Source organism: Acomys minous (assembly GCF_964271855.1).
Source record: "Acomys minous genome assembly, chromosome: 9".
NCBI lineage: Eukaryota > Metazoa > Chordata > Mammalia > Rodentia > Muridae > Acomys > Acomys minous.
Genome location: NC_140490.1, coordinates 83911140 through 83938599, shown reverse-complemented (window position 1 = coordinate 83938599; position 27460 = coordinate 83911140). Strand labels below are relative to the sequence as shown.

At 57.3% G+C, this 27460-nt stretch overlaps 3 protein-coding genes across 5 annotated transcripts in view; 1 reads left to right on the top strand and 2 right to left on the bottom strand.

The window, feature by feature from the left end:
* RFX2 (regulatory factor X2) overlaps positions 1 to 16823 on the top strand; it is a 68141-nt gene extending 51318 nt beyond the window's left edge. For both annotated transcript variants that reach the window (XM_084795951.1, XM_084795950.1), the window contains 11 exons: positions 3687 to 3806; positions 5852 to 5967; positions 6371 to 6489; positions 6712 to 6824; positions 7287 to 7441; positions 8763 to 8860; positions 10270 to 10419; positions 11223 to 11431; positions 13883 to 14036; positions 15056 to 15098; positions 15447 to 16823. In XM_084795951.1, the coding sequence (XP_084652077.1) occupies positions 3687 to 3806; positions 5852 to 5967; positions 6371 to 6489; positions 6712 to 6824; positions 7287 to 7441; positions 8763 to 8860; positions 10270 to 10419; positions 11223 to 11431; positions 13883 to 14036; positions 15056 to 15098; positions 15447 to 15559 (1390 nt within the window). In that variant the 3' untranslated portion in view covers positions 15560 to 16823. The remainder of the gene's footprint in view (positions 1 to 3686; positions 3807 to 5851; positions 5968 to 6370; positions 6490 to 6711; positions 6825 to 7286; positions 7442 to 8762; positions 8861 to 10269; positions 10420 to 11222; positions 11432 to 13882; positions 14037 to 15055; positions 15099 to 15446) is intronic.
* A 3561-nt stretch (positions 16824 to 20384) lies between these two features.
* On the bottom strand, positions 20385 to 22561 carry PRR22 (proline rich 22; the record flags this gene model as incomplete). Of its 2 annotated transcripts, XM_084797025.1 has the most annotated exons (4): positions 21960 to 22561; positions 21812 to 21877; positions 20883 to 21473; positions 20385 to 20653 (listed from the first exon to the last, which is right to left on the bottom strand). In XM_084797025.1, the coding sequence occupies exons 1-4, from the start codon at positions 22069 to 22071 to the stop codon at positions 20385 to 20387; spliced, it is 1038 nt and encodes a 345-aa protein (XP_084653151.1). In that variant the 5' UTR covers positions 22072 to 22561. The 2 variants fall into 2 exon arrangements, with proteins under 2 accessions (XP_084653151.1, XP_084653150.1); XM_084797024.1 differs by having other exon boundaries at positions 20385 to 21473.
* Positions 22562 to 22688: 127 nt separating this feature from the next.
* DUS3L (dihydrouridine synthase 3 like) lies at positions 22689 to 27242 on the bottom strand. Its single transcript, XM_084797023.1, has 13 exons — positions 27031 to 27242; positions 26018 to 26303; positions 24912 to 25418; positions 24777 to 24818; positions 24541 to 24693; positions 24290 to 24406; positions 24026 to 24091; positions 23816 to 23926; positions 23574 to 23670; positions 23396 to 23471; positions 23096 to 23284; positions 22869 to 22997; positions 22689 to 22794 (listed from the first exon to the last, which is right to left on the bottom strand). The coding sequence occupies exons 1-13, from the start codon at positions 27123 to 27125 to the stop codon at positions 22722 to 22724; spliced, it is 1941 nt and encodes a 646-aa protein (XP_084653149.1). The 5' UTR covers positions 27126 to 27242; the 3' UTR covers positions 22689 to 22721.
* Between the last annotated feature and the right edge of the window lie 218 nt (positions 27243 to 27460).

The following is a 27460-nucleotide window of genomic DNA, read 5'->3' as shown; positions in this document are numbered from 1 at the left end:
GAGACACTGGATGGGGGAACCTGGAGTGGGGGTGGGGAGACACTGGATGGGGGGAACCTGGAGTAGGGGTGGGGAGACACTGGATGGGGGAACCTGGGGTGGGGGTGGGGAGACACTGGATGGGGGAACCTGGAGTGGGGGTGGGGAGACACTGGATGGGGAAACCTGGAGTAGGGGTGGGGAGACACTGGATGGGGGAACCTGGGGTGGGGGTGGGGAGACACTGGATGGGGGAACCTGGAGTGGGGGTGGGGAGACACTGGATGGGGGGAACCTGGAGTGGGGGTGGGGAGACACTGGATGGGGGGAACCTGGAGTGGGGGTGGGGAGACACTGGATGGGGGGAACCTGGGGTGGGGGTGGGGAGACACTGGATGGGGGGAACCTGGAGTGGGGGTGGGGAGACACTGGATGGGGGGAACCTGGGGTGGGGGTGGGGAGACACTGGATGGGGGAACCTGGGGTGGGGGTGGGGAGACACTGGATGGGGGGAACCTGGGGTGGGGGTGGGGAGACACTGGATGGGGGGAACCTGGAGTGGGGGTGGGGAGACACTGGATGGGGGAACCTGGAGTGGGGGTGGGGAGACACTGGATGGGGGGAACCTGGAGTGGGGGTGGGGAGACACTGGATGGGGGGAACCTGGGGTGGGGAGACACTGGATGGGGGAACCTGGAGTGGGGGTGGGGAGACACTGGATGGGGGAACCTGGGGTGGGGGTGGGGAGACACTGGATGGGGGAACCTGGGGTGGGGGTGGGGAGACACTGGATGGGGGAACCTGGGGTGGGGGTGGGGAGACACTGGATGGGGGAACCTGGGGTGGGGGTGGGGAGACACTGGATGGGGGAACCTGGAGTGGGGGTGGGGAGACACTGGATGGGGGAACCTGGGGTGGGGGTGGGGAGACACTGGATGGGGGGAACCTGGACACTGGATGGGGGGAACCTGGGGTGGGGGTGGGGAGACACTGGATGGGGGGAACCTGGGGTGGGGGTGGGGAGACACTGGATGGGGGGAACCTGGAGTGGGGGTGGGGAGACACTGGATGGGGGAACCTGGAGTGGGGGTGGGGAGACACTGGATGGGGGGAACCTGGGGTGGGGGTGGGGAGACACTGGATGGGGGGAACCTGGGGTGGGGGTGGGGAGACACTGGATGGGGGGAACCTGGAGTGGGGGTGGGGAGACACTGGATGGGGGGAACCTGGGGTGGGGGTGGGGAGACACTGGATGGGGGGAACCTGGAGTGGGGGTGGGGAGACACTGGATGGGGGGAACCTGGGGTGGGGGTGGGGAGACACTGGATGGGGGAACCTGGACACTGGATGGGGGGAACCTGGAGTGGGGGTGGGGAGACACTGGATGGGGGGAACCTGGGGTGGGGGTGGGGAGACACTGGATGGGGGAACCTGGACACTGGATGGGGGGAACCTGGAGTGGGGGTGGGGAGACACTGGATGGGGGGAACCTGGAGTGGGGGTGGGGAGACACTGGATGGGGGAACCTGGACACTGGATGGGGGGAACCTGGAGTGGGGGTGGGGAGACACTGGATGGGGGGAACCTGGGGTGGGGGTGGGGAGACACTGGATGGGGGGAACCTGGAGTGGGGGTGGGGAGACACTGGATGGGGGGAACCTGGGGTGGGGGTGGGGAGACACTGGATTGGGGGAACCTGGAGTGGGGGTGGGGAGACACTGGATGGGGGGAACCTGGAGTGGGGGTGGGGAGACACTGGATGGGGGGAACCTGGGGTGGGGGTGGGGAGACACTGGATGGGGGAACCTGGGGTGGGGGTGGGGAGACACTGGATGGGGGAACCTGGAGTGGGGGTGGGGAGACACTGGATGGGGGGAACCTGGAGTGGGGGTGGGGAGACACTGGATGGGGGGAACCTGGAGTGGGGGTGGGGAGACACTGGATGGGGGGAACCTGGGGTGGGGGTGGGGAGACACTGGATGGGGGAACCTGGGGTGGGGGTGGGGAGACACTGGATGGGGGGAACCTGGAGTGGGGGTGGGGAGACACTGGATGGGGGGAACCTGGGGTGGGGGTGGGGAGACACTGGATGGGGGGAACCTGGGGTGGGGGTGGGGAGACACTGGATGGGGGAACCTGGGGTGGGGGTGGGGAGACACTGGATGGGGGGAACCTGGAGTGGGGGTGGGGAGACACTGGATGGGGGGAACCTGGGGTGGGGGTGGGGAGACACTGGATGGGGGGAACCTGGGGTGGGGGTGGGGAGACACTGGATGGGGGAACCTGGGGTGGGGGTGGGGAGACACTGGATGGGGGAACCTGGGGTGGGGGTGGGGAGACACTGGATGGGGGGAACCTGGAGTGGGGGTGGGGAGACACTGGATGGGGGGAACCTGGGGTGGGGGTGGGGAGACACTGGATGGGGGAACCTGGGGTGGGGGTGGGGAGACACTGGATGGGGGAACCTGGAGTGGGGGTGGGGAGACACTGGATGGGGGGAACCTGGAGTGGGGGTGGGGAGACACTGGATGGGGGGAACCTGGGGTGGGGGTGGGGAGACACTAGACAGAGAGGGCTGGACATGGCTGGGATGTGCTGTTCACTCTTTATTTTGTAAAATTCGTTGTTGTTGGTTTGGCTTTGGAACAAGATCTAACTATGTAGCCCAGGCTGGCCTTGAACTCACAGAGATCTGCCTGCCTCTGCCTCCCAAGTGTTGAGATTAAAGACATGTGCCACCACACTGGGCTCACTCCATTTATTTATTTATTTAAGCCATTCAAAATTCCCCTGAACAAACAGTTTTTATCTTTATTTATTTTCTTTTGAGACAGACTAACGTAGCTGAGGCTAGCCTCAAGCTCACTATATATCTGATGATGTTGAACGGTTGCCCCTCCGGTCTCCGTTTCCTGAGTGCTGAGTGACAGGCATATATGTTTCTATGGTGTTGGAGATAGCAGCCAGGGCCTTGAGAGTGGTGGGTGAGACCTCTGCCCACTGAGCCCAGCCATAGCCCATTTCTTTTGAAACTATCGGTCCTCCTGCCTCACCCCGGAGGGCTGCAATATAGCCAGCCTGCATCACCAGCCCAGCTTGCCACCTGCGTGCTAGACAGTCGTCGGCGTGGTTCCACTGTGCACTACCGGAAGTGGGTTCAAGAGAGCAGGGGCCCTCAGTCTCCAGCACCCACAGGTTCTCCCCAGGAACAGATGAAGGAGGACGCCCTGGGGGACAGCGACAAGACAGCCACCTCTGCCATGAAGTCGCATGCAGCTTCCAGACTAGAGTTCATCTGTCTGTGTGGTCCCCTGAGCGTGGCAGGCAGGCAGGCAGGGTTACCTCCTGCTCCCTCCGATTATGTCCTAAGATATGCCATTTTCCAAAACGGAATTTTAGACTTAGCATGGTGATAATGCACCTGGGATGTGCAGGCAGGTTCCAGGGACACAGGTGCATCCCAGGCCAGCTGTGAGACGAGGTGTGCGGGAGCCCGGGGAAGAATCCCAGCCATAGTCACAACAAGCAGGCAGATCTGGGCTGGACAAAGGTGGCCTCGCATCCTCACTGCAGGACACCCTAGAGCCCTTATCACACTAGAGTGAGAGGCTCCCCCACCAGACGCTGCGTGTGGGTTGGCCCCGTGCTTGCCAAACTGCAGGGGAATGTCCCCACACAGTGCCTACCCTGTGCTGTTTTGTTTTCAGGGGCAACTCAAAGTACCATTACTATGGGATCCGCCTGAAGCCAGATTCCCCGCTGAACCGACTGCAGGAAGACACACAGTACATGGCTATGAGGCAGCAGCCCACACACCAGAAGCCTAGGTAGGTGACGCTGGCCAGGCTGGCCACGACCTGCAGCCCCACATCCCAGGTGCCGTCACAGTGTCCCCCTAACACGACAGGCAAGACGCTCCGGGAGTCTTCAGCTCGGCCTCCTGTGTGTTTGCACAAATACACAGTGACTGTGGCGTCAGATGATGGAACCTTTGTTACAGTATTTTGTATCCATTCGGCCTACAAAGCAAATAACTGACACGGGGAGACTGAAACTTCAAAGCTGCCAGCACTTCACCGGGCAGAGTCTGAACTGATTATAATCTACTCACAAACTAAACAAACTACCTTAAACCTTATAACACACATATAACCCAAGCACTTGTCACTATGACCCTTGGGCCAGTCCTCGTCAAGTCCCCACTGTCCTCCTCCAACCATCCATCTTTCTCCTCCCCTCCAGGAAGTCCCACCTTCCACTTCATGTCCTTCTGCCCAGCTGATTGGCTAAACAGCGCTTTATTGACGGTTGATACATTCACTCAGCATTCTTCCACAATTCCCCCTTTTAGTCTTTTTTTTTTTTTTTTTTTTTTTTTTTTTTTTGGTTTTTCGAGACAGGGTTTCTCTGTGTAGCCTTGGCTGTCCTGGACCTGCTTTGTAGACCAGGCTGGCCTTGAACTCACAGCGATCCACCTGCCTCTGCCTCCCGAGTGCTGGGATTATAGGCGTGTGCCACCACACCCAGCTAGTCTAATTAAAAAAAAAACCCTTTTACATTTATATCATTACACCAATATACAATATATATATATACACAAGAACCACCAAACAATCGTTATATTTATGTTATAATGTTTTGCTGTCTTCAACCCTATCAGAGACTTGAAAAGGAATAAAATTAATTAGCTGAGTAAATAGGAAGTACATGTTAGCAGCTTCCAAAATGAAAAAAAAAAAAATGACAGAGACACTTTGCTACCTGAATAGTCACTTGAAACTCTTTAATACATTGTAGTATCATCTTCAGGCTTCTGGCCCACTTTATCTAACTTTTTTGTTTGTTTTCATTTATTTTCTTTTTTAAGATTTATTTATTTGTGTATTTGTTTGGCAGGGGCTCCACCCCAACCACGCCCCCAGCCCCTTATTGGGGGATTCTACTCGGGGTCTCGACCCCCTGTAAATCAAAAACTCAGAATCTCCACACAGTAACTAAACATGTAGGATCTGTGTCAAGGGTCACCTGCCTCCGGAGGGAAAATGGCATGGAAACATAGAGATACACTTGTTGTAAGGACGTCAACGTGAGGGGACTCTGCCCACTCCTAGGATACTGTTCAGCCAGGAAAATAAAGGACATAATGCCTTCTGCTCCAACAAGTGCACACAGTGCTTGGTCACATGAGCCAGACACAGAAGGACACTGGCAGAGTCACAGAGACAGGAAGGGGGGTTGTGCACCAGTTACTTTTTTTTTTTTTAAGAGATTTATTATATATACAATGTCCTGCCTGCATGTACACCTGCAGGCCAGAAGAGGGCACCAGATCTCATTATAGATGGTTGTGAGCCACCATGTTGTTGCTGAGAGTTGAACTCAGGACCTTTGGAAGAGCAGCCAGTGCTCTTAAGCACTGAGCCATCTCTCCAGTCCCCGCCAGTTACTTTTGAGCTGGATGGTGGGGTGGGCAGGGCTTCCTGCCCCTGAGCCTGCTGCTGCTCCATGCTGTTCATGGGTCCTGGTCTGTCCAGGTGCAGGACACTCTCTGCCGTTTCAATTCCCAGAACTAGAAGATAAAGAATATTTGTTGGAGCCAGGCGGTGGTGGCGCACGCCTTTAATCCCAGCACTCAGGAGCCAGAGGCAGGTGGATCTGTGGGTTCGAGGCCAGCCTGGTCTACAAAGTGAGTCCAGGACAGCCAGGACTACACAGAGAAACCCTGTCTCGACAAAACTAGAAGCAAACAAACAAAACATAATCGCCCATGTCATGTGAGCGCACACTGAGCCCTCTGGTGCTCCATCAGCCCATCCCAGACAGGGCTGCTGAGGCCTCAGAGTTGCACCATGTACCTGTGTCCTCTGCCCAGGTACCGGCCAGCCCAGAAGTCAGACAGCCTTGGGGACGGTGGAGCTCACGGCAACATGCATGGCACGCCCGAGCAGGCCGTGGGCGCTCAGGGTCAGCATCATCAGCAGTACATAGGTGAGCGTGGGACCTGGACGACTGGGATTCTAGAATGATCATTGTGTACTCAAAACAGCAAGTGTGTGAGGTGGCCAGAGAATAATGAATAAATAGGACTCGGCCGAGACAGTGAATGACAAGATGCTTGCTGTAATGTTGGCAACTTTGGGTACTTGTAGCCCAGGCTGACCTTGAACTCCTGATCCTCCTGAGTGCTAGGGGGACGGGATGGGATCCCTGAAAGCACTCCAGCCCCCGAGCCCAGCCCCACACCATGAGCTTATGTGACACCTCTGAAACATTGCTTATGCTGTGTCTAATTCACAGCCACCATGTGGCCACATAGCACCAGGACTGCCACTGCGCAGCCCAGCGCCTGTGTCCCCCAGAGCCTATACATGTGTGCCTTGTCTCGCCCCAGATGTGTCCCACGTCTTCCCAGAGTTCCCGGCACCTGACCTAGCCAGCACGCTGCTACAGGAGAGTGTCACCCCGCACGACGTGAAGGCCCTGCAGCTGGTGTATCGCAGGCACTGTGAGGTGACGCCCTACTTGGCCAGACCCAACCCCCACCTGCAGCTCCCATGTGGCACCGTTAGACCGATGTCCCACAGGAGGCCAGAGCCCACGTCCCACACACGACCCTCTCCCTGGACACCACCTCTGCCCTTGGGGGACCTCAGAAGACCCGCCCCCAGCTGCGCCCCCAGAGTACGAGGCATGTGACCAGGCCTGGCCCCTGACAGGCCGTTCTGCTCCTAGGCCACCTTAGACGTCGTCATGAACCTCCAGTTTCAGTACATCGAGAAGCTGTGGTTGTCCTTCTGGAACTGCAAGGCCACCTCCAGCGATGGCCGCGCCTCGCTGCCTACCAGGTGACACCCCAAGCCCAGGACAGGGCAGACTCAGCCCATGTGCTCCCCAACTTAACCCCGAGCAAATCTCCTGATTATACCTCCCATATGGCCAAGCCGTCCAAGAAGGTGGCTAGATTCTGTGTGCCTTTAGACTTGCTGTGGCTCAGACTGCGCATGGCTTTGTCATCCTCCTGCCTCAGATTCCCGAGGGTCAGGATGGTAGACCTGTGCTGCCCAGTCATGACCCAGCCCAGGGGCTGCAATGACTCGCATCACCTGGGTCACAGGCAAAATAGGGGCCAATGCTAGTCCTTGGAAGACCCAGAGGAGCCGCACTGCTGCCCGGGCAGCATGGATGAGAGGGCCAGGACAGTGCCGAGCCCCAGAGCCACGCCCGGTTAGAGGCTGGTTCCTCCGCATTCTGTGGGCTTCCTGCCCTGGCTCTCTGTGCTCACCTGTGTCCCTCTCTGCCTCCTACAGCGATGAGGAGCCAGAAGTTACCGTCCTGCCCAAGGACAAGCTCATCTCTCTGTGTAAATGTGAGTCTATCCTGCAGTGGATGCGCAGCTGTGACCACATCCTGTACCAGGCGCTGGTGGAGACTCTTATCCCAGATGTGCTACGGCCAGTCCCTAGTAAGCCGCCTCGCCCTGTTCCCAGGCCCTGCCCCCTCCCCTGTGATCCCCGAGACATCACTCAGCCCTGTGGTGCCTTCTCACTTGCCAGCTCCTTCCAGTTCCTGACCTCAGGGAGCTCTGCCAGGCAGAAGCCAGCCAAGACAGGTACCAGGCTTTCCAGAAGGTTCCTTGGAGTTCAGGGGCCAAGGGCATCCAAGAGTCGGCTATTAACAAGCCTTTGTGGCTACCTCAGTTTCAAGGGCATGTCAGGCCACCCGTGGGCACCAGGGATGTTTGCTAGGAGAACTGGCCAAGATTGGCCCAGTAGAGAGGGAATCACCCATGGCTTTGGACAACCTTGGACCCATGCAGGCCCTGCCAGACTCTGCCCACAGCCATAGAATGGGCAGCAAGGCCAGATTCAGCCTTTCATGCCCTCCCTGCATGTATATGAGGCTGCTAGTGCCCCTCAGGGTAGATCTCTCTGAGTGCACTGGGGAGCTTCCCGCCAAAAGTTAGAAGAAATACAGAGAACCGTGGCCTCTGCTGCAGCCAGCCAGGGTGGCGTCCTGCGTCTCAGAAGGACAATGATGTTGGAGCATATTTTCTTTAAAAAACAGTCTGAAAATAAGTTAAAAGTAAAAGAAAAACAACAACAAAACCTGAGAGTAAAAACAGCCTGTCTATCTGAGTGGTGGTGGTCCACGCCTGTTTATCCCAGGACTCAGGAGGCAGAGGCAGGAGGCAGAGGCAGGAGGGTCTCTGAGTTCAAGGGCAGCCTGGCCTACAGAACGAGATCCAGGACAGCTATGTAGAAAGACTTTGTCCAAAAAAAGGAGAATTTTAAAACAAATTTCTTCTTATAGCAAGTCAACACAATAAATTTGAATGTTGACAGAATACACTTTGTGTGTGCCTGTGGGTGTGTGTGCATGTGTGTGTGCTTGTGTGTGTGTGTGTGTGTGTGTGTGTGTGTGTTGCACATATGCACATGTCTGACTCTGTTGCTGTGGTACCTATACATGTGCATGTTGACTGTGTAGCAGCCCAGGCAATGCCGGGTGGTGGGCAGCGTCCCTGGTCTCCATGCCAGGAGCTCCGTCACTGTGACAGCCATGCGCGTTCCCAGCCAGGCCCAGAGCAGGTTACAAATGTCTGGTCTTCTGGCACCTTCTCCCTAGGTGTCCAGCCCCGGGCATGCTCAGACTGCCACTTGTCCCTTCTGTGGGACTTAAGCCTGTACTGACATCGTCTAGCTAGCTGGTAGACCCCTTGGGGAGGGTGCCGGCTGCTCACCCCCGCCCCATACTCACCATGAGCCTCTGGTTCACACCTCCAGGTTCCCTGACCCAGGCCATCAGGAACTTCGCCAAGAGCTTAGAGGGCTGGCTCATCAATGCCATGAGTGGCTTCCCTCAGCAGGTCATCCAGACCAAGGTACCACACATATGGTTCTGGGGGACCCCTTGGCCCCCTGTGTCCCCCCAGGCCACTTCCTCTGTGTGTCTAGGAAAATGGGCCTCCCAGGATGCTGTTGGGGTGGGAGAGGAGCCCCATGGACGGCATGGAAATGATGCTCTTGGGCCACTGTAGAGCAGACAGCTGCAATGGGCAGCAGGTGTGGCTGCTGTCTCCTCACCTGACTAGACTGTAGCCTGGGCCACAAATCAGAGTGGTCCATGTAAATCTGCCGCCCAGGCACTCCCAGGACGTGTGCACGGCTGCTGGGCGCCGGGGCTGGGGAGACGCCTCAGAGGTAACATGTTTAGGACACAAACTTGAGGGCCTGAATTTGGACTCTGGCACTACAAAAAAAAAAAAAAAAGCTGGGCGTGGTCGTGCGCACCTATAGCACCAGCACTAAAGGGCAGCTAGGGATCCTGGGGCTCAACGAACCAACCATTAGCCTAATCACAAGCCCTGTCTCAAAAAAGTACAGTGCAGGGGCTGTTGAGGTGGCTTTGTGGGTAAAAGCTCTTGCCACCAAGCCTGAGTCGATTTGTGGGACCCACAGGTTGCCCTCTGACCTCTCCACACACACACACTCCACTACATGTGTGCACTCACAGACTGATAAGAAAAAACTAAGGTAGAAAGTGAAGACCGCACCATCAACCCCCCCCCACACACACACCCCACCACACACACACACACACAGACCACCACACACACACACACACACACACCACCACACACACACACACACACACACACACACACACAAACTAGCTTGGCAGATGTGAGGATTCTAGGTCCCCACCCCGCTTCCCAAATCTTCCAAAACAAGATGTCATTTAGCCCAAAACTTCTGTCTTCCAGCCCATAATCCTCCTGCCTCAGTTCCCTGGGTGCTGGGACATCCCACCTCATTGGGATCTGTATCCACGGAGGCTTCCAGCAGCAGGGACAACCACACTGCCAGGAAAGCAGCCCTTAGAGCTGTGACCATCTGGCTGGCAAGGGCCACAACCTCCATGCACTGCCCCCGACCCGCAGACTGTATGTGTAGGGTCCTGTGCCTGACGCAGCAACACAAGGGCGGAATGTGGTTGGCGGGCACAGGCGGCTGCTCTTCTCAGCCAGCAGGGTGGGTTTTCCACCTCAGGCAATCCAGATAATCCCTCAGTGAGATGGCGCCACACAGAGCCCTGTCCTGCCCCCTCCTCCCTCCATGATCCTGAGTCCCCAAGGGCCGGCAGGGAGCAGGGTGGTGTGTGTGTGAGTGTGTGTGTGTGTGTACATGTGTGTGAGCAGGAACGCGTGTTCACATGCACAAGCTCGCATGTGTCTGTCTGTCCATGCTCTATGGAGGGACTCTGCACACCTGTCACCTGGGTCCCTCACAGGTGGGTGTTGTGAGCGCCTTCGCACAGACGCTGCGGCGCTACACGTCCCTCAACCACCTGGCGCAGGCAGCGCGTGCAGTGCTGCAGAACACGTCACAGATCAACCAGATGCTGAGCGACCTCAACCGGGTGGACTTCGCCAACGTGCAGGTGACTTGGCAGTGACATGTGCTTGCCCTCCGTGCTCCAGACTGGGTCCGCCCCGCCTGCGCTGACCAGGAAACCAGAGCTGGAGCGGCAGCAGGCAGCTCATGCCTCCCTGCCCTGCATGTCAGCAGTGGGCAGACTGAGGCCCGCGCCTGGCCTGCTGGCCGCCTCCCTGTGCCTGGACCCCTTTGGTAGCCAGTTTCACACGCAGCACTCTTGTCCACTTGCATCCCTAATACTTTCAGCTGCCGGACCATGTGTGTCCGGCTCTGTCTTGCCAGACACGTGCAAAAGGACCCTTTGTGAGGCTCAGTGGCACATACCTGTCATCACTACATTTAGGAGACTGAGCCAGGAGGATTGGGAGTCTTGGGACAACCTGGGCTACCTCTTGAGACTTTGTCAATAAAGAAAGAAAGGTGGAAGTTGGGCTCAGTGGGTTGAGCATCCTCCTAGGATGCACCAAACCCTGGCCTCCATCCCCAGCAGCACCTTAACCCAGGAGGTCAGGGACAACCTCAGCTACACCTACAGTTTGAGGCCAGCCTGGGCTACATGAGACCTTGTCACAAATAAATACAACAGGCCAGGCGTGGTGGCGCACGCCTTTAATCCCAGCACTCGGGAGGCAGAGGAAGGAGGATCAATGTGAGTTCGAGGCCAGCCTGGTCTACAAAGCGAGTCCAGGACAGCCAAGGCTACACAGAGAAACCCTGTCTCAGAAAACCAAAAAAAAAAAAACAAAAAACAAAAAACAGATAAATACAATAGAAGGCCCCAGGCCCTCACACGCTGTCCCTTCGCAGGAGCAGGCCTCGTGGGTGTGCCAGTGTGAGGAGAGCCTGGTGCAGCGGCTGGAGCATGACTTCAAGGTCACCCTGCAGCAGCAGAGTTCACTGGATCAGTGGGCCAGCTGGCTGGACAACGTGGTCACCCAGGTGCTGAAGCAGCATGCAGGCAGCCCCAGCTTCCCCAAGGCTGCCCGCCAGTTCCTACTCAAGTGGTCCTTCTATAGGTGAGCTAGGTCACCCTCATCCATAGTCGGGAGGTGCCCCCTCTGAGGGCCACACCCCCTCTGGGCCCTGTGAGCCAAGGGCAAGGCTAGAACCCACCAAGGCCTCAGACAAAGCTGCAGGAGACACTGACACAGTCCCCTGTGGAACCATCCAGAAAACAGCATCTGAAATTGCTAGGGTGAGAGCTGGCTATGTATGGGGGCCTTACACACTCCAAGATGCAGGGAAAGAGAAAGCTGGGGGCCTGAGCCCCACTGTCCCTACAGAGACACCGTGCCAGTGCCAGGATATCAGAGGTGCATCTGTGACAATTAGCTTCAAATACATTAGAATTGTATAGAAACACATAAGAAAAGAGACTGTGCCCCTCCCCCCGACCCCCCATCTCCCTCACCCTCCCACACCCCACACACACCCCACCTCCACAAGTCAGAAGCCTCCAGGGATGGGTAGTGTCCTATTGCTGTGATGACACAATGACCCAAAGGACAGGAACTCAAGCAGGGCAGGAACCTAGAGGCAGGAGCACAGGCCATGGAGGGGTGCTGCTTACTGGCTTGCTCCCCATGGCTTGCTCAGCTTGCTTTCTTATAGAACCCAGGACCACCAGCCCAGGGGACAGGGCCCTCCCCCATCAACCAGTAATTAAGAAAAATGCCCCATGGGTTTTCCTGCACTTAACTCTGATGGAGGCATTTTCTCAAGGAGGCTCCCTCCTCTCTGGGGACTCTGGCTTATGTCAAGTGACATGAAACTAACCAGGACGGAGGAGCAGGTCACCCTTAGACTGGAACTGACGTGCTGCCCAAGGGGAACCAGCTGTTTGTGGGAGGCTTTCACAGGGTTAAGTGAGAGGAAGCTCAGCCTGCTCCTAACTCACCTCGCAGTCGCAGCCACAGAGCGTCCCTCAGCCACGCGCTGCCACAGGAAACTGTTGGTCCAGAAGGTTTCTGGAGGGGGAGGGTGGGTGGTAGTGGTGGCAGAAGGTTTGGTTTTGCTTTTTGTTTTTTGTTTTTGTTTTTGTTTTGGTGGCAGAGTTTTGTGGAAGACAACAGCAGCTGGAATGAGCTTGGATTACAGAATGAGGCATTGCCCCCCTCTTCCCAAAAAAAGAGGAGGGAATATGATAGAAAATAATAAAAACAAGGGGGGGGGCTGGAGAGATGGCTCAGAGGTTAAGAGCACTGGCTGCTCTTCCAAAGGTCCCGAGTTCAATTCCCAGCAACCACATGGTGGCTCACAACCATCTATAATGAGATCTGGTGCCCTCTCTGACTTGCAGGTGTTACATGCAGGCCGAACACTGTATACGTAATAAGTAAATCAGATTTATTTATTATTTATACAGTATTCTGCCCACACGCGTGCCTGCCCACCACAAGAAGGCACCAGATCTCATTACAGGTAGTTGTGAGCCACCATGTGGTTGCTGGGAATTGAACTCGGGACCTTCGGAAGAGCAAATGATGCTCTTAACCTCTGAGCCATCTCTCCAGCCCCATAAATAAATCTTAAAAAAATAAAAAAAGAATAAAAACAGGCTGGGTATGGTGGCACACACCTATAATCCTAGCACTTGGGAGGCAGAGGCAGGTAGAGTTCGAGGCCAGCCTGGTCTACAAAGTGAGTCCAGGACAGCCAGGACTGTAAAAGAAACCCTTTCTCGAAAAATCAAAATAAATAAAGAAGAAAGAAAAAAAAAACCAAACCAGAATCGATGCAGAACAGCTCATGTGCCTGAGATGGCAGCTCTGAGGTGGCACAGGAGGTTCCCTGGGGCTCACTGGCCTCCAAGTCAACAAGTCCAGTCCTGTCTCAAAAACAGGGTGGAGGGAGCTGGGGAGATACCCACTGGGTGAGAGAGGGCACCCGCTGCTCTTGCAGAGGGCCCGGATTTGACTCCCAGCACCCACATGCTGCCTCACAACAGCTGTAACTCCAGTTCCAGGCGGTTGGCCTCTCGGGGCACTGCACCCTCAGGGTGCACTACAGGCAGGCAACACATTTTTTAAAAAAGGTGTCTGTGTGCATGGCGCACACCTTTAATCCCAGCACTCCAGAGGCAGAGACAGGATCTCTGTGAGTTCCAAGCCAGCCTGGTCTGCATAAAGAGTTCTAGGGCAGCCAGGACTATGTAGAAAGACTTTGTCTCAAAAATTAATTAATTAACTAATTAACTAAATGTATGGTTTTTAAAAAAAAAGCTAGAAATAAAGCAAAAAGGTAACAGTGTAGCACTGAGATGTACTGCCTTATACCCACCCATGTCCCCCTCCGTCCCTGGGTGTCTGGGAATGGATGGCCATCCCCTGTCCCTGGGGACCTAGTGGCCTCAGCGGGCAGCCCTTGCAGTGCTTGTGATCCAGGCTTAGAGCGTCATGGAGGGGCCAGGCCACTGGCCTAGGCTCAGTCCCAGAGATGGCTCCTGTTCTCTGTCCCTGTGTCCCCAGCTCCATGGTGATCCGTGACCTGACCCTACGCAGTGCCGCCAGCTTCGGCTCCTTCCACCTCATCCGCCTGCTGTACGACGAGTACATGTTCTACCTGGTGGAGCATCGTGTGGCCCAGGCCACCGGCGAGACCCCCATCGCCGTCATGGGCGAGGTGAGCCAGGGAGACCCAGAGGCTCCCATCCGGCCAGACGCCTTCACGCTGAGCCCTGCTGCTCTGCAGCTCCCAGCACCAGCACAGGAGCTCACAGCTGTATGTAGTCCACCATAGGACATCCAGGGCCCTCTTCCGCACACACACACACACACACACACACACCCCACACACACACCACACACACACACATACCACACACACACACACACACACCACACACACACCACACACACACACATACCACACACACACACACAAACACACCACACACACCACACACAGCACACACACACCACACACACACCACACACACACACCCCCCCCACATACACCACACACACACACACCACACACACACACACCACACACACACACACCACACACACACACACACCACACACACACACACACACACCACACACACCACACACACACACCACACACACACCACACACACACACACACCACACACACACACACACCACACACACCACACACACACACCACACACACACACACACACACCACACACCACACACACCACACACACACACACCACACACACCACACACACACACACCACACACACACACACACACCACACACACACACACACACACACACACACACACCCTAAAAGCAAAGAAATACAGCCACAAGAAGGCATGCTTGTGCTCTGGGTGGGCTAGGGTTAGGGTCCCCAAGAGCAGGGTCTGCCTACACAGCCCTCACCTACTGTGTCAGAGCCCAGCCCTTCCTGGTCACTTGCCCTGAGGGCTGGCAGGAGGGACCCCCTTCCTCCTCATGACCGGCAGCCTGTGCAGGCCTGTGCCTCTCCCCTCCACCCCCTCTTTGGTTTTTCGAGACAGGGTCTCTCTGTGTAGCCTTGGCTGTCCTGGACTCATTTTGTAGACCAGGCTGGCCTCAAACCCACAGCGATCCGCCTGCCTCCGCCTCTGAGGTGCTGGGATTAAAGGCGTGCGCCACCACGCCCGGCTCTCTCCCTTCTCTTACAGTTTAATGATCTGGCCTCCCTGTCGCTGACCTTGCTGGACAAAGGTGGGTTGTGCCCTGGCTCCTGGTCCCCTTGCACAGTGCCTTTGCCACACCACTGTGGCAGCCTCTGGGGTGGGTTGAGGATCCGCAGAGCTGGCCTGCAGGTGGCGTGCACTCCTGTGACACCTGTGATGGCTTAACAAGGTACGAGGAGAGCTCATCGCTGGCCGGTCTGGGCAGCCTTAGGCCGGTGGCTGGTGGCCACTGGAGACCCCGCATTAGAAGGCCCAGCATGCTGCTGCACCCACCGAGGGGTGACCGGGCAGGATGTGGGGTAGGTTGACCTAGAGCAGAGGCAAGTATCCAAGTCACTGTGTTCACGGTGGTACTTCTGTCCCCTCACCCCTGCAGAGGACATTGCGGACGGACACAGCAGTGAAGCAGATGTGGATGGCCGCAGCCTGGGCGAGCCCCTGGTGAAGCGGGAACGGAGTGACCCCAGCCACCCACTCCAGGGCATCTAGCCCCTTCCCTGGGCGCCTTCCCCGCGCTTCCGGAAGGCGTCACCTGGCTCTCTAGGGACCTGGCCACTCAGCTCTATCACACTAGTGCCTCTTAGATGATGTCATGTTTACTGCGCCCCAGGGTGCTCTACTCCCAAGGTGCCAGAGACTTCAGGGGAATGAAGATGGCCGCTCAAGCTGCCCACTCTGCTGAGGTGCCCCTGACCCTGGGATGTCCCCTCTCCCAGCACCCTCCCCTGCTGCGTGTGTTGTGACGCGCACCTCCCAGAAGCGTCCCAGTCGCCTCCGTTGCTTTTCCATTCAGCTGCTCCCGATTTAAACCACCATTTCAAAGAAAACCAATGTTAGCAGAGCTCAGAGTGGGAGGGACCGCACTCCTCACATGGCGCTGAGTGGGCGCTCCGTGGGCCCCTCTGCTCAGGCCTCCATGCACTCCAGGCCTCTCGTGGGCAGGTGGAGCATCCGGCAACAGGCCCTGGCCCAGATGGATCCCAGATGCTCGCAGCATCTCATCTCAGCCTGGACAGGTCCAAGCCCCGAACAATAACTGGCTCCAAGCAAGGCCCACTTGCATCAGCCGGTCAGACCCAGGTCATGGCCCTTCTGCCCAAGGCTAAACTTTCTGTCCAGTTCACAGTTGATGCCAAGGTAACCCAGGGAGGGCGGAGCCTGGGCTGGCTTTGCCCAAGTAGCTGCAGGGGCCAGCGCCATGTCCACACCTCCCAGTAGCACCCTGTAGCCTGTGTGCACCACAGTGCCTGGGCCCCCGCAGTCTTCCAAACACCGCTCATCATGCTGGCTGCTGACCTGTGGCCAAGCCCTTCTCAACTCCAGACCCCAAGATCTCTGTGGACAAATGAACACCAAGACCATGTGGGCCAAGTTCTAGACACCCCAACATGTGGCCATCGCATCTCGCTGTTGTCGCCATGTTGAGAATTCTGCCTCAACACAAGCCACACACACACACCTAGGAAGCGCCTAATGAAATACAATAATAGTTTCTCTCTTTTTTGGAAAAAAAGTTCCCCCGATAGTTTTGTGCTGTAATTGTTCTTAGAAGGTTCTTCTGAATGTGTCCATCGCAACACACTGGGTGTCCATGGTTGTTCATTCGTGCGACACTGGTCACCAACACAGGCCTTTAGATGAATCCAGACAGAGTGACTTTAAAGGAGCGTCCTAGGGGACATGACGCTCACGGTGACTGGACTGACCAGTCTCCCTGTTGTGGAAACAAATACACACTGGGATTTTTGACTTGTACTGTTGTCCTTCGTAGGGTAGGTGGATCGCCATCCGTACTCCAGCCCCAGGGGATCCTATAGCTGTCCCCCAGACTCACTTTGGGGCGACCAGTCTCCCACATTGGCCCTATGGCTCCTCAGAGAGAAGCTGAGCCTTTGGTCTCAGGACCTTTTCCTTCCTGGAGTCAAAGACTTGTGTCCCTAGCAAGGCCAGCCCTGAGCTGGTGACACCAGCCATCTGCTTGCACAGGGTGGCCCTTCCAGACACCACAGATTAAATGCACGCTCTTGTCCCTGGCACTTGAGAGGTGCCTCTCAGGGCTTGTCTGTACCCAGGGTGAGGGCAAACGTAGGCCTCTCCTAGGAACATGGGGTGTGTGTATTCAGAAAGACCCTGATTCATAGAGGAGTCCAGTAAGTAGGTCTGGTGGTAGTGGGCCTAACCTGCTTCAATTCTGGTCTCCCACAGGATGGAGAGAGAGCTGAAGAGATACTGGTCCTTCATGGTTTGGGGGAAAACCTTTTACTAAAGACTTATTTGGGGGCTGGAGAGATAGGTCAGTGGTTAGAGCACTGGCTGCTTCTGCCAGAGGACCCAGGTTCAATTCCCAGCACCCACAGAGTGGCTCACAGCATCTGTAACTGTGGTTCTGGGGGATCTGACATGCTCCCCAACCTCTGGCCTCCGTAGGCCCTGCATGTACATGGTGCATAGACACATCCAGGCAAACACCCACACATATGAAATAATAGTTTTTTTTATTGTTTAAAAAGGAGTAAGGCAGCACTTGGGAGGCAGAGGCGGGAGGATCGCTGTGAGTTCGAGGCCAGCCAAGGCTAACACAGAGAGACCCTGTCTCGAAAAAAAAAAAAAGGAGTAAGGGCCTGGTGTGGTGGCACACGCCTTTAATCCCAGCACTCAGGAGGCAGAAGCAGGTGGATCGCTGTGAGTTCGAGGCCAGCCTGATGTACAAAGTGAGTCCAGGACAGCCCAGGCTAACACAGAGAAACCCTGTCTCAAAACAAAACAAAGGAGTGGAGGGCGCCCAGGGAAGCATTCTCTGTCTGAAGTGTGCCCTTCCCTCCTGGTTAGCCTACCACTTCTCTGGCTGTTGTGCCTGCATCCCTGGACCCCGCTCCAGGCCCTGCCCTGCCACTCCTTTGCACACTCCCAGGACACTCTCCCGTGCTCAGAACTGCAGAGACTGTTGGTGTGGCAGCAGGAGTGGGGGGTGGGGCGCAAAGAGTGGGACCTTGGCACCACTGCTCAGACATCACAGGACCAGGCAGGAGCTTGGCATCGTCGTTCTGACACTCGGGGACCAGCCTTCAACCAAGTGTCTCTTGCCTGCAGTGTCACTGTGGACACGGGGCCAGGCTGTTTTTCTGGGGCACTCTAGGTACTCAACAGTGTTCTTAGGCTCCACCTGCTTCCTGCTACCGATAAAAACACAAGTGTCTTCTTTAGTGTCTGTGTGAGTTATGCGAAAGCCAGGGAAGGAGGCAGGAAGAGACAGTCTCACTGAAACTGGAATTAGGCCAGCAAGACCAAACAGTCCCTGGCTCCTTCCCAGGGATGCTGCGATTGTGGGAACACACAACCAGCTTCAGCTTTTTATTTTCCAAGATAGGGCCTCACTATGTAGCGGGTCTGGAACAACCTGGACCAGGCTAGCCTCATACTCAGAGATCTGTCGGCCTCCCAAGAGGTGGAGCTGCAGATGGTCCTCCTGTCTCCACATAGCACTGAGGTAGCAGCAGTGGGCTAGCGTGCCCAGTTTACGTGGTGCTGGAGGGGAAGCCAGGACCTCCCGCGTGTGCCAGCCAAAGCCTCTGTCCACTGAGAGCCAGCCCACCTTAACTTTTTAACGCAATTGGTGCTTCTTCCAGAGGGGCCTTAGAGGCCCCCCCACCCCACCTCAGCCAGATGAGGAGCACTTCCATGCCACACCCTGTCTCCCGCTCTCCTCCCCATGATGTACAGCAGTTATGGGGCTGCCCCGTCCATGGCTCTACAAACAGCGACTCTTCCAAACCCACGACACTCCATGCTTAGCCAACACTGGATGGGGCAGGGGGGTGGAGGTGGGGGTGGGGTGCCAGGAGAAGGTGGCCTCTCTCTCCACTGTGCCCTTTAGGGGTGGAGGTGGAGAGACAAAATAGGGAGTGACAGACTGGTGACTTGTGATGTGTGGCGGTCAAGGGACAACTTAGTGACTGAGGCAGTTCTTGCCTTCCCAGCCTCTACCTGCCAAGCCATCCCACCAGACGCATGCACTTTTTGTCTTAACTGCTACAGCTCCCTGAGAGACGGCGCCCTTCGGACACCCTCATCTTTCTAGGGGAAATAGGCTGTTGCCTGCCCATCAGGCCTCCCCACAGCCCACAGCGTCCTCTCCAAAAGCTGTTCCCACAAACCTCGCCCCCCACCCCACCCCAACCCCGTGCCTCTTGCACCAGCTGTCCCTGTCATGCCCCCTCCAGCAGCCATGCTGAGGCTGAGCCCAGCTCCCCAGATCCCCCCAAAGCCCCCAAACAGCAGAGGTGATCTCCCTGCCTCCATTGTGGCTTTGAGGGGGGGACACAGGGGAGGTGCGGTGACCTTGCAGGAGGAAGGGGGAGCTACTAGCCAGGGCCCGCCCTGCACACTGTGCCTATCTCCAGGCGAGTGTCCACTCCTCCCCAGACACCTTGACTCTGACCACTAAACATCCGAGGGAGCCCATTTCAGTGTAGTGTCTGGAAAAGACAACTCCACTCCAAAAACAAACAACAACAAAAAGACAACTCCACTCCCTCAAGACACGCCCCAGGTGACTGATTTTCTTTGTTGAGACAGTCTCATGAAGGTTGGGCTAGCCTTCAGATTCTGATCTCAACCCCTTCTACTTCCTCAGGACTAGGACCTACAGCCACATACCAAACATAGTTTATGTAGCACTGGGGAGGGAACTGGGGGTCTTGTGACTGCCAACTGAGCTATAGCCCCAGCCCCTACATCTCCTTTTTTATTTTTATTTATTTATTTATTGGTTTTTCAAGACAGGGTTTCTCTGTGTAGCCTTGGCTGTCCTGGACCTGCTTTGTAGACCAGGCTGGCCTCGAACTCACAGCAATCCACCTGCCTCTGCCTCCTGAGTGCTGGGATTAAAGGCGTGCGCCACCACACCTAGCTTACTTCATTTTTTTTTTAAAGATTCATTTATTATTTATACAATGTTCTGCCTGCATGTACACCTACACACCAGAAGAGGGCACCAGATCTCATTATAGATGGTTGTGAGCCACCATGTGGTTGCTGGGAATTGAACTCAGGACCTTTGGAAGAGCAGTCAGAGTTCCTAACCTCTGAGCCATCTCTCCAGCCCACATCTTCATTTCTTTTCAGTGCGGTTGTACTCAAGGGGCCCAGACTGGCCTCCAATCCCCGTTGCCCAGGCATCCTCACACATCAATGCTGAGGTTCCTGGCTCAACTCTGAAGGTATCTGGTGACTTCCAGGTTCCCCCCTGGCCTACCCACGCAGTCTGAGCACTCCTGCCTGGTCACAGCCAACAGGACCACAAACAGCTGAGAGATCAAATCACTTTAATTAGGGGCAGCTCCCGGGTCCGGCCTGGGTCCTGTGACGTCGGTGCCAGCCAGGCCCACAGTCTGCCTGTGTCTGCCGCCTGGCTTCCCTTTCCTGCTGGACGCGCTGGTTTTCTTTCCCGACTGATGGGACCGCAGGCCAGGGGCCACTGTATCAGTGACAGGGACCTCCAGATGGGGCATCGGCTCATCATCCAGAGCCTTGAAGCTGAAAAAGTAGTCCACGTTGGCCACCGCATCCAGGATCTCAGGGACGCTGTAGTCAAAGGACAGGAGTTCATCCGGCAGGTGCAGAGAGCGGATGTCAGCTGGGCCGTCATCCCCACCCCCACCACTGTCCTGTTGTCCAGGGCCGGGACCCCTGTGCAGAGCCACCTCGGGCTCAGCGCCACCGGGGAGACAATCAAAAAGTTTCATTGCATCTTCTAGAAGGACCTTGTCCGGCAGGAAGAAAGCACGAGCCACCTCAGGAGGCGTGGTCTCACCTGAGCCCACTGGGGTGACGTCCTCCACCTCAGCCACCTTGGGCTCCACAGGCCCAGGAGGGAACTGCAGACCTGGCCTGGCCACACCACTACCCTGTAGCTCCCTGGAGGCCTCGATGGGCCTCACGGTCACCTGGGGCCCTGGGAACTGGCTGGCATGGCCGCTAACATGGCTGTAGGGCCCGGGTGGCAGCGCCTGTGCTGTGGGAACTGTGATGAGCAAAGGAGATGGCTTAGTAGTCTCTTTGGGGCTCGGCGGAGGTGCCAGGCCGTCTCTGAGCATCTCCATGAAGTTGAGAGGCCCTCCATCCCGCACAAAGCCCAGCGCCTCCGGCCCAGGCTCCTCAGGTGGAAGGTAGTGTGTGAGGTACTGCGGCCCACTGGGGCCTGGCTGGTAATGGGGGTACAGTGGAGGTGGCGGCCCTGGGGCCTTGAGATAGGACGGGGCTTCCAGCAAGTAACCACCGGGCAAAGTGGGAGCCCCGGCCACTGCCATCTTGTACAGGGATGTCTGGCCAAAGTCGGAGGTAACCCACTCGATGCGGTAGATGCGGGGGTCGAAGAAGCAGCCGCAGGGAGCCATCTGGAAGCCTGTGGGTGGCAGATACCCTTAGTGGGGCCTCATAAGGGAACCGAGTGAGAGGACAACCAAGACCCAGGCACATGGGACACAGCCCTGACCTCAGAGGCACCTGCAGTCGTGTGGGATTCAGGGGGCAAGACCCACAGGGCCTGTTGGAGTCCCGCCCTCTGCTGCCTCAGGGGAACAGTGACCTGAGCTTTCGTGGCTGGGCCTCTCAGAAAACCTTGGTCTCTAGTGTCACTGCAAAATGTGGCGCAGAGGGGACCCAGAGTCCACTTTGGGGGGGGGTCATCTCAGGTGAGGATGGAGCCTGCTTGCTGCAAGGCTTGGGGGCACCAGCTAGTACCTGCTGGAGGGGCTGTAAGCACATCCTGGTCCGAGCTGGGAGTCTGATAGAGCAGGCTGGCGTTGGCTGTGGACAAAGGTGCCCAGTAGGTGGGGCAGAAGCCCAGGCCCCATGGCCATCACACCCCTGCCCACCACCACCATCGTACCTACGGCGGGAAGGGGTTCTGGGCCACCTGGCACCTCAGTGCCCTCCAGGCTCTGCGGGCCGAAGGCTTCCTGGGGTATGGCAGGAGGGTAGAGGATTTTGGGGTGCTGCATGGGGGGGCCCGGGTGGCAGCAGAGGCACCTGGGGACAGAGTCCCGCTGGGTTCTGTTTGCCAGGTTGCTAGGTGGAGGGTTCCAGTCCAGGAAGGGCCCACCACTCAGGTTCCGGGGTGGGGGGGGGACAGGGGGGGGAGTGGTGGACAAGAGGCGACCCCCTCCACTACCTGGGCCAGGTCGCTGCAGCTGTCTCTAGTCTACCCACCCAATTCCCAGCCACGAGGGCACTTGACAGCAAGACAGGGTAAATAGGAGTCAGAAAACAGAGCAGACGCGACCAGGCACCAGCCAAGGCCACAACCTGAGGAAGAGTTAAGGAGGCTACGTCATGACACCTGAAAGGAAGCCCAGCATGACGGTGGGTGTGTGCCTAGGGTCCAGGAGTTCAAGGACAGCCTGCAAAACATGAGAACTTGTCTTTGTTGTTGTTGTTTGTTTTTTGAGACAGGGTTTCTCTGTGTAGCCTTGGCTGTCCTGGACTAACTTTGTAGACCAGGCTGGCCTTGAACTCACAACTATCCGCCTGCCTATGCCTCCCGAGTGCTGGGATTAAAGGCGTGCGCCACCATGCCCGGCTGAGAACTTGTCTTAAAAAAACAATAAAGAAAAAGAAATTGTAGAAGAATAAAATTTATTGTCTCCGTTGGCTACTTGTAAGCATTGGCTTTGTGCTTTGGCAGGAAGACAAAGCCGGGTGGAACTGGTCCAAGCAGCATCTCACTGTGGGGACAAGAGTGACTAGTCAGGCCTGGGTCTCCCGGCATTGCCCCCACAGAGCCCTGGCCAGTGGGTACCTAATGCGAATCCAGTCTGCAGCCTGCTGGCTGGCCATGAGCGTCTCCAGGTGGTCTCGGCCTAGGTAGTAGGGTGGCCTCTCGTTGATCCTCTGTGGGAGCCTCTCGAGCAGGCCCACAGGCACATACCTGCAAGTCGGGGAGGGTACAGGAGGCCATAACACTGGGTGAGGTGAGGGCTAAAGCTACCATCTCCCACCCCACCACTCGCCTGGCTCAGTGCCCACCTGCAAAGAAAAGAGAGCCACTCGAGAAGGAAGCGCCGGGTCCGCTCCACGCCCTGTGTGTCGGAGCCCCAGTGTTCCAACCCATAGTGTGTGAAGTCCCTCAGGATGTCCAGGCGCTCAGAGGAGGAGATGTCCCAGTGTCTCTGTTCTTTGATCTCTGTGAACAGCCAGGGCTTGAGCAAGGCGCCACTAGGAAGGAGAGGGTCAGTGAGGACCTGCCGCCTACTGGCCCCAGTCACTCAGCACCAGGACCTCACCCACCCAGAAGTCCCAGGTGTCCCTGTCACAGCCGTGTCTCACCGGGCGATCATGACCCCTGCCACGCCTGTCTTCATGGCACAATTGGCGTCCTCAAACGAAAGGATATCTCCGTTTCCTGAGAAAACAGAATGGGGTCTTGACAGTGGCACGTCCCATAGACTTGGGGACACCATCGGTCTTGGGATTTCCCCGGGACCCAGCATCCCCGGGCACCTACCGAACAGAGGCATGGGGCTGGCCACCTTGGCACACTGCTCAATGTACGGCCAGTCAGCCAGCCTGGTGTAGCGCTGTTCCCGGGAACGGCCATGGAGCTAGGACGTGGTGAGGAGGAGGTGAGGTGGAGGGCGACAGGCTGAGGGGCTCGGAGGTGAAGGGCAGGAGTAGATGCAGGGAGACAGCGAGAGGCCAAAGAGCAAGTCAGAGAACAAGGGACCAGGGGAGCCACCAGACACCCACCGTGACGAGTGCGACACCCCAGTCCCGCAGCTCGGGTAGCAGGCGATGCGCCAAGCTCACACGCTCCTGGACACCCGTGCGCATCTTCACGGTCAACGGCACATCCAGCACCTGTGAGGACAAGAGACGCAGACAGCAGGGCTGGAGGCTGCCTGGCAGCATCACGTGGGGATGGAGGAGGAGTGCTATAGCCCCAAGAGCCCAGGTTACCTCGTTCACACCCCGCACAATCTGCTGGAACTTGGCCGAGCGATTCATGAGCGCGCAGCCGCCACCCTGTGGGACATGGAGACCCTGGTGACCACCCCGAGAAACAGATACTCTCTATGGGCACCCCACATATAGCTGAATTGCCTAACACTCAGCTCCATGTGCTCTGTGTCTAGATGGGGAAACTGAGGCACACGGCTCGCAGGGCAGGGTCCCAGGCTTGGGCCACACCCTCCCCAGGCTCCAGAGCAGAGTGGCCATCACCTTCTTGTAGACAAGGTCGATGGGGCAGCCCACATTGATGTCCACGAAGTCCACGTCAATGGTGCGATTCAGGAGCTCAGCGCATCTGGTCATGGTGTCGGGGAAGGCGCCCTCCAGCTGTGCCATGCAGAGTGTGGTCGGTGACCAGTCGGCCCAGGGACAGCAGGTCGGTCGGGTAGGAAGGCAAGGCCTCGGCAGTGGCCCCCTCAACACGGCAGCCCCTTCCAACCTCCTTCAGGGCAAACACTGACCTGTACCCCGAAGATGTCCTCACAGGGGTGGCGCTTGAGCAAGGCCCACTCAGACATCTGTCCTTGGAGCAGGTTCGTGCACACGGCCATCTCACCACAGGTCACATCTGCGCCAAAGCGCTTGCAGATGCGGCGAAAGGGGAGGTTCCCACACTGGCCAGGACATGGGCGTGTTCAGGCCTCAGGGGCCAGTGAAGCAGGGACCCCAGGAGCTACCCACCCCAGCCACCTCCTACCGTGGTTAGCGGAGCCAGGTACAGCTTCCCACCGATGTCTAGCTGGAGGGAAATGGACACAGATCAGGCCCCTTGTGATGACGCAGGACTGGGGACAGTGCAGGAGCCCCGGCTGCTGTGCCCACTGCACCTTACCCGCTTCCTCTCACAGGGCCGCAGCCGGATGACATCCTCATCTGTCAAGGGGCCACAGGTGGCCACAGGGCTGCCATTCGGGGTGCCGGCCCCTCCTACAGTGTCCAGCTGGGCGTGGCAGCTGTTGTGCTCTGGGGTCACTGTGGCCACAGTGGTCTCGGGGATGACCGTGGGCATGGGGCCCTGGGTAAGGTGGCTCAGGGCCCGCTCAGCTCGCTCAAAGCACACCTGGCGTTTGCGCAGCTGCTGCTGCAGGGCTCTGTCCAGGCCGTTGCGCACGGGAGGGAGGTGCGCACAGCGGGCCACCACCTCCTCCCGCACCAGGTTCTGACCCTCTGGCCCCAGGTGTGCCCCAGCAAAGCGACAGGTGACGCCGTAAGGGCACCGGCCAAAGGTGTCGAAGAGCACGCAGCTGGGGCCCAGGTCTGCTGGTTTGGTCTCCAGGTAGCGCCCCACATCGTGCAGGAAGCGGCACCGGTCTCCAAATGAACATGGAGCGGCTGACTCCTGTGGGGAACAAGAAGGGACCGGGTGGCCAGGGCGGTTGCAAGGGGGTTACTCTCCAAGCTGTGCGCCCCTGAGGGAGGGCACATGACAGCCTCTTTAGAATATAAGTTAAAATAGTTGGGCCAGCCGGGCGGTGGTGGCGCACGCCTTTAATCCCAGCACTCGGGAGGCAGAGGTAGGTGGATCGCTATGAGTTCAAGGCCAGCCTGGTCTACAAAGCGAGTCTAGGACAGCCAAGGCTAACACAGAGAGACCCTGTCTCGAAAAACCAAAAAAAAAAAAAGTTGGGCTGTGGCAGTGCAGGCCTTTAATCCCAGCACTTGGGAGTGCTCTGTGAGCTCGAAGCCAGCTTCGAGGCCAGCGTGGTCTACGGGGCAAGTTCTAGGATAGCCCGGGCTACACAGAGAAACCCCATCTCCCAAAACCAAAATAAATAAACGGGTGCGAGCTGACAGGCTGAGAGATAACAATCCTGAAGGCAGCACCAGTGAGAAGCTAGGATACTGCCAGGGGGGGGACTCCTGTAGGCCAAGGGCCATGTGTATTTGTCACAGCATGGCATCCGCAGGCTCTGAGACAGGCCCCTAGGCTGCTCTCACCTGGAGGAGGGAAGGGCACAGCCTCTCCTTATCATAGTGGGCTGGCTTCACATGGGGACGGCTTTTGTTCTGGCCACGGGCCCTCCTGGGCACCTGCCGCTGTTCGGGAGCCTCAACCGCGACCTCTGTCTTCCCGTTCTCCTGCCCATCTTCCAGGCGGCTCCTCTTGGCCTGGGGCTCGGCTGGATCACTGCCGTCGGGGTCTCCTATGGGCGTTTCCTGCCATACACCCTCCTGCTTGTCTGAGTCCAGGTATCCGTGGAATCGTTCCTTAGTCGTGCGGTACCTGCCAGAGAGGGAAGGGCTCAGCTTGCAAATGGAAAGCGGCTTGAGGCCTAAAGTCAGCTCACATGCTTCTGCTGACTAGAGGCTCACTTAGAGCCAGCCAGCTTGCACCCTGGGGCAATGCAGTGCCAGGGAGACACTTATTTTGCATTTGCAGGACCTATTTTGTGTCCCTGCTCAGGGAACTGCGTTGTCTTTTCTTCTTCTCCCTCTTTGTCTGAGACAGGGTTTCTCTGTGTAGCCCTGGCTGCCCTGGATCGGATTTGTAAACAAGGCTGGCCTTGAATTCAGAGGCCCTCCTGCCTCTGCCTCCTGAATGCTAGGATTCAAGGCGCACGCCACCATTCCTGTCTGAACTGCATTGTCTTACGAGTCATACAAATACAAATATTCACGTTAGACTACAAGTCCCAGCAGTCTGTAACCACGACAGGAAGTCGTAATACACGCGCGCCATTTTTGACACACCCAGCGAAGACTACAAGCCCCAACATGCACTGAGGGCCTAGCTTCTTGTTCCCCACGCTACATATCCGCACAGCCGGCCCTAACGCGTGTGACAACCAACACGTGTTACACTCGAGCGTCAGTAAGTCCGGAGACACTGTAGAGCCGCAGGGCTGCTGCTCTCCAGGTGGCCGCCACACCTCCCGGCATGCACCACTCGCGCCACGCCATGGTCGCCGGGAAGGCCCCATCGGCTTCGCCGCCGGACGCCAGCGACTCACTGAGCTTTAATGGGCGCCACCCCCCGTTCGCACGTGCCGACCCCGGAGTCGCCGCCACCACCGTTCTTGGCTGCCGCCTCTGCACCCTCCGCCATCGACGCCCCTCACGCTAGTTCTGGAGTGTGGCAGAAAAGTCTTCCGGGTCGCGCGTGTCCTCGGGAGCCTACCGAAGAAAGTGCGCATGCGCAGACCCCACCAGTGCCGCTAAGGTGCGCATGCGCAGGCCATCCTAGGACGGGGCGGGGTGTGCCGGGCCGCGCAGGAACCGGAAGTGCCCAAGGGTTCTCCCCTCCCCCCCCACTAACACACACACACACAACACACGCGCGCGTGCGTTAGCAGGTCTGTCATCCGTGGGTTACTGTTGCCTCGTGGAAGTGAGTCCGTAGGAGGTGGCAGCTGCAACGCACACAGGCCGACTTTGCTTTTT

Bases quoted from the DNA above. Each gene is read 5' to 3' on its own strand.
- DUS3L (XM_084797023.1), bottom strand. From the start codon at position 27,125: ATGGCGGAGGGTGCAGAGGCGGCAGCCAAGAACGGTGGTGGCGGCGAC. The intron at 24,407-24,540 runs GTCAGTGTTTGC...TGCATGGCACAG, and splicing joins AGGACATCTTCGGGGTACAG to CTGGAGGGCGCCTTCCCCGA. The intron at 24,092-24,289 runs GTGATGGCCACT...CATGTCCCACAG, and splicing joins TCGACCTTGTCTACAAGAAG to GGTGGCGGCTGCGCGCTCAT.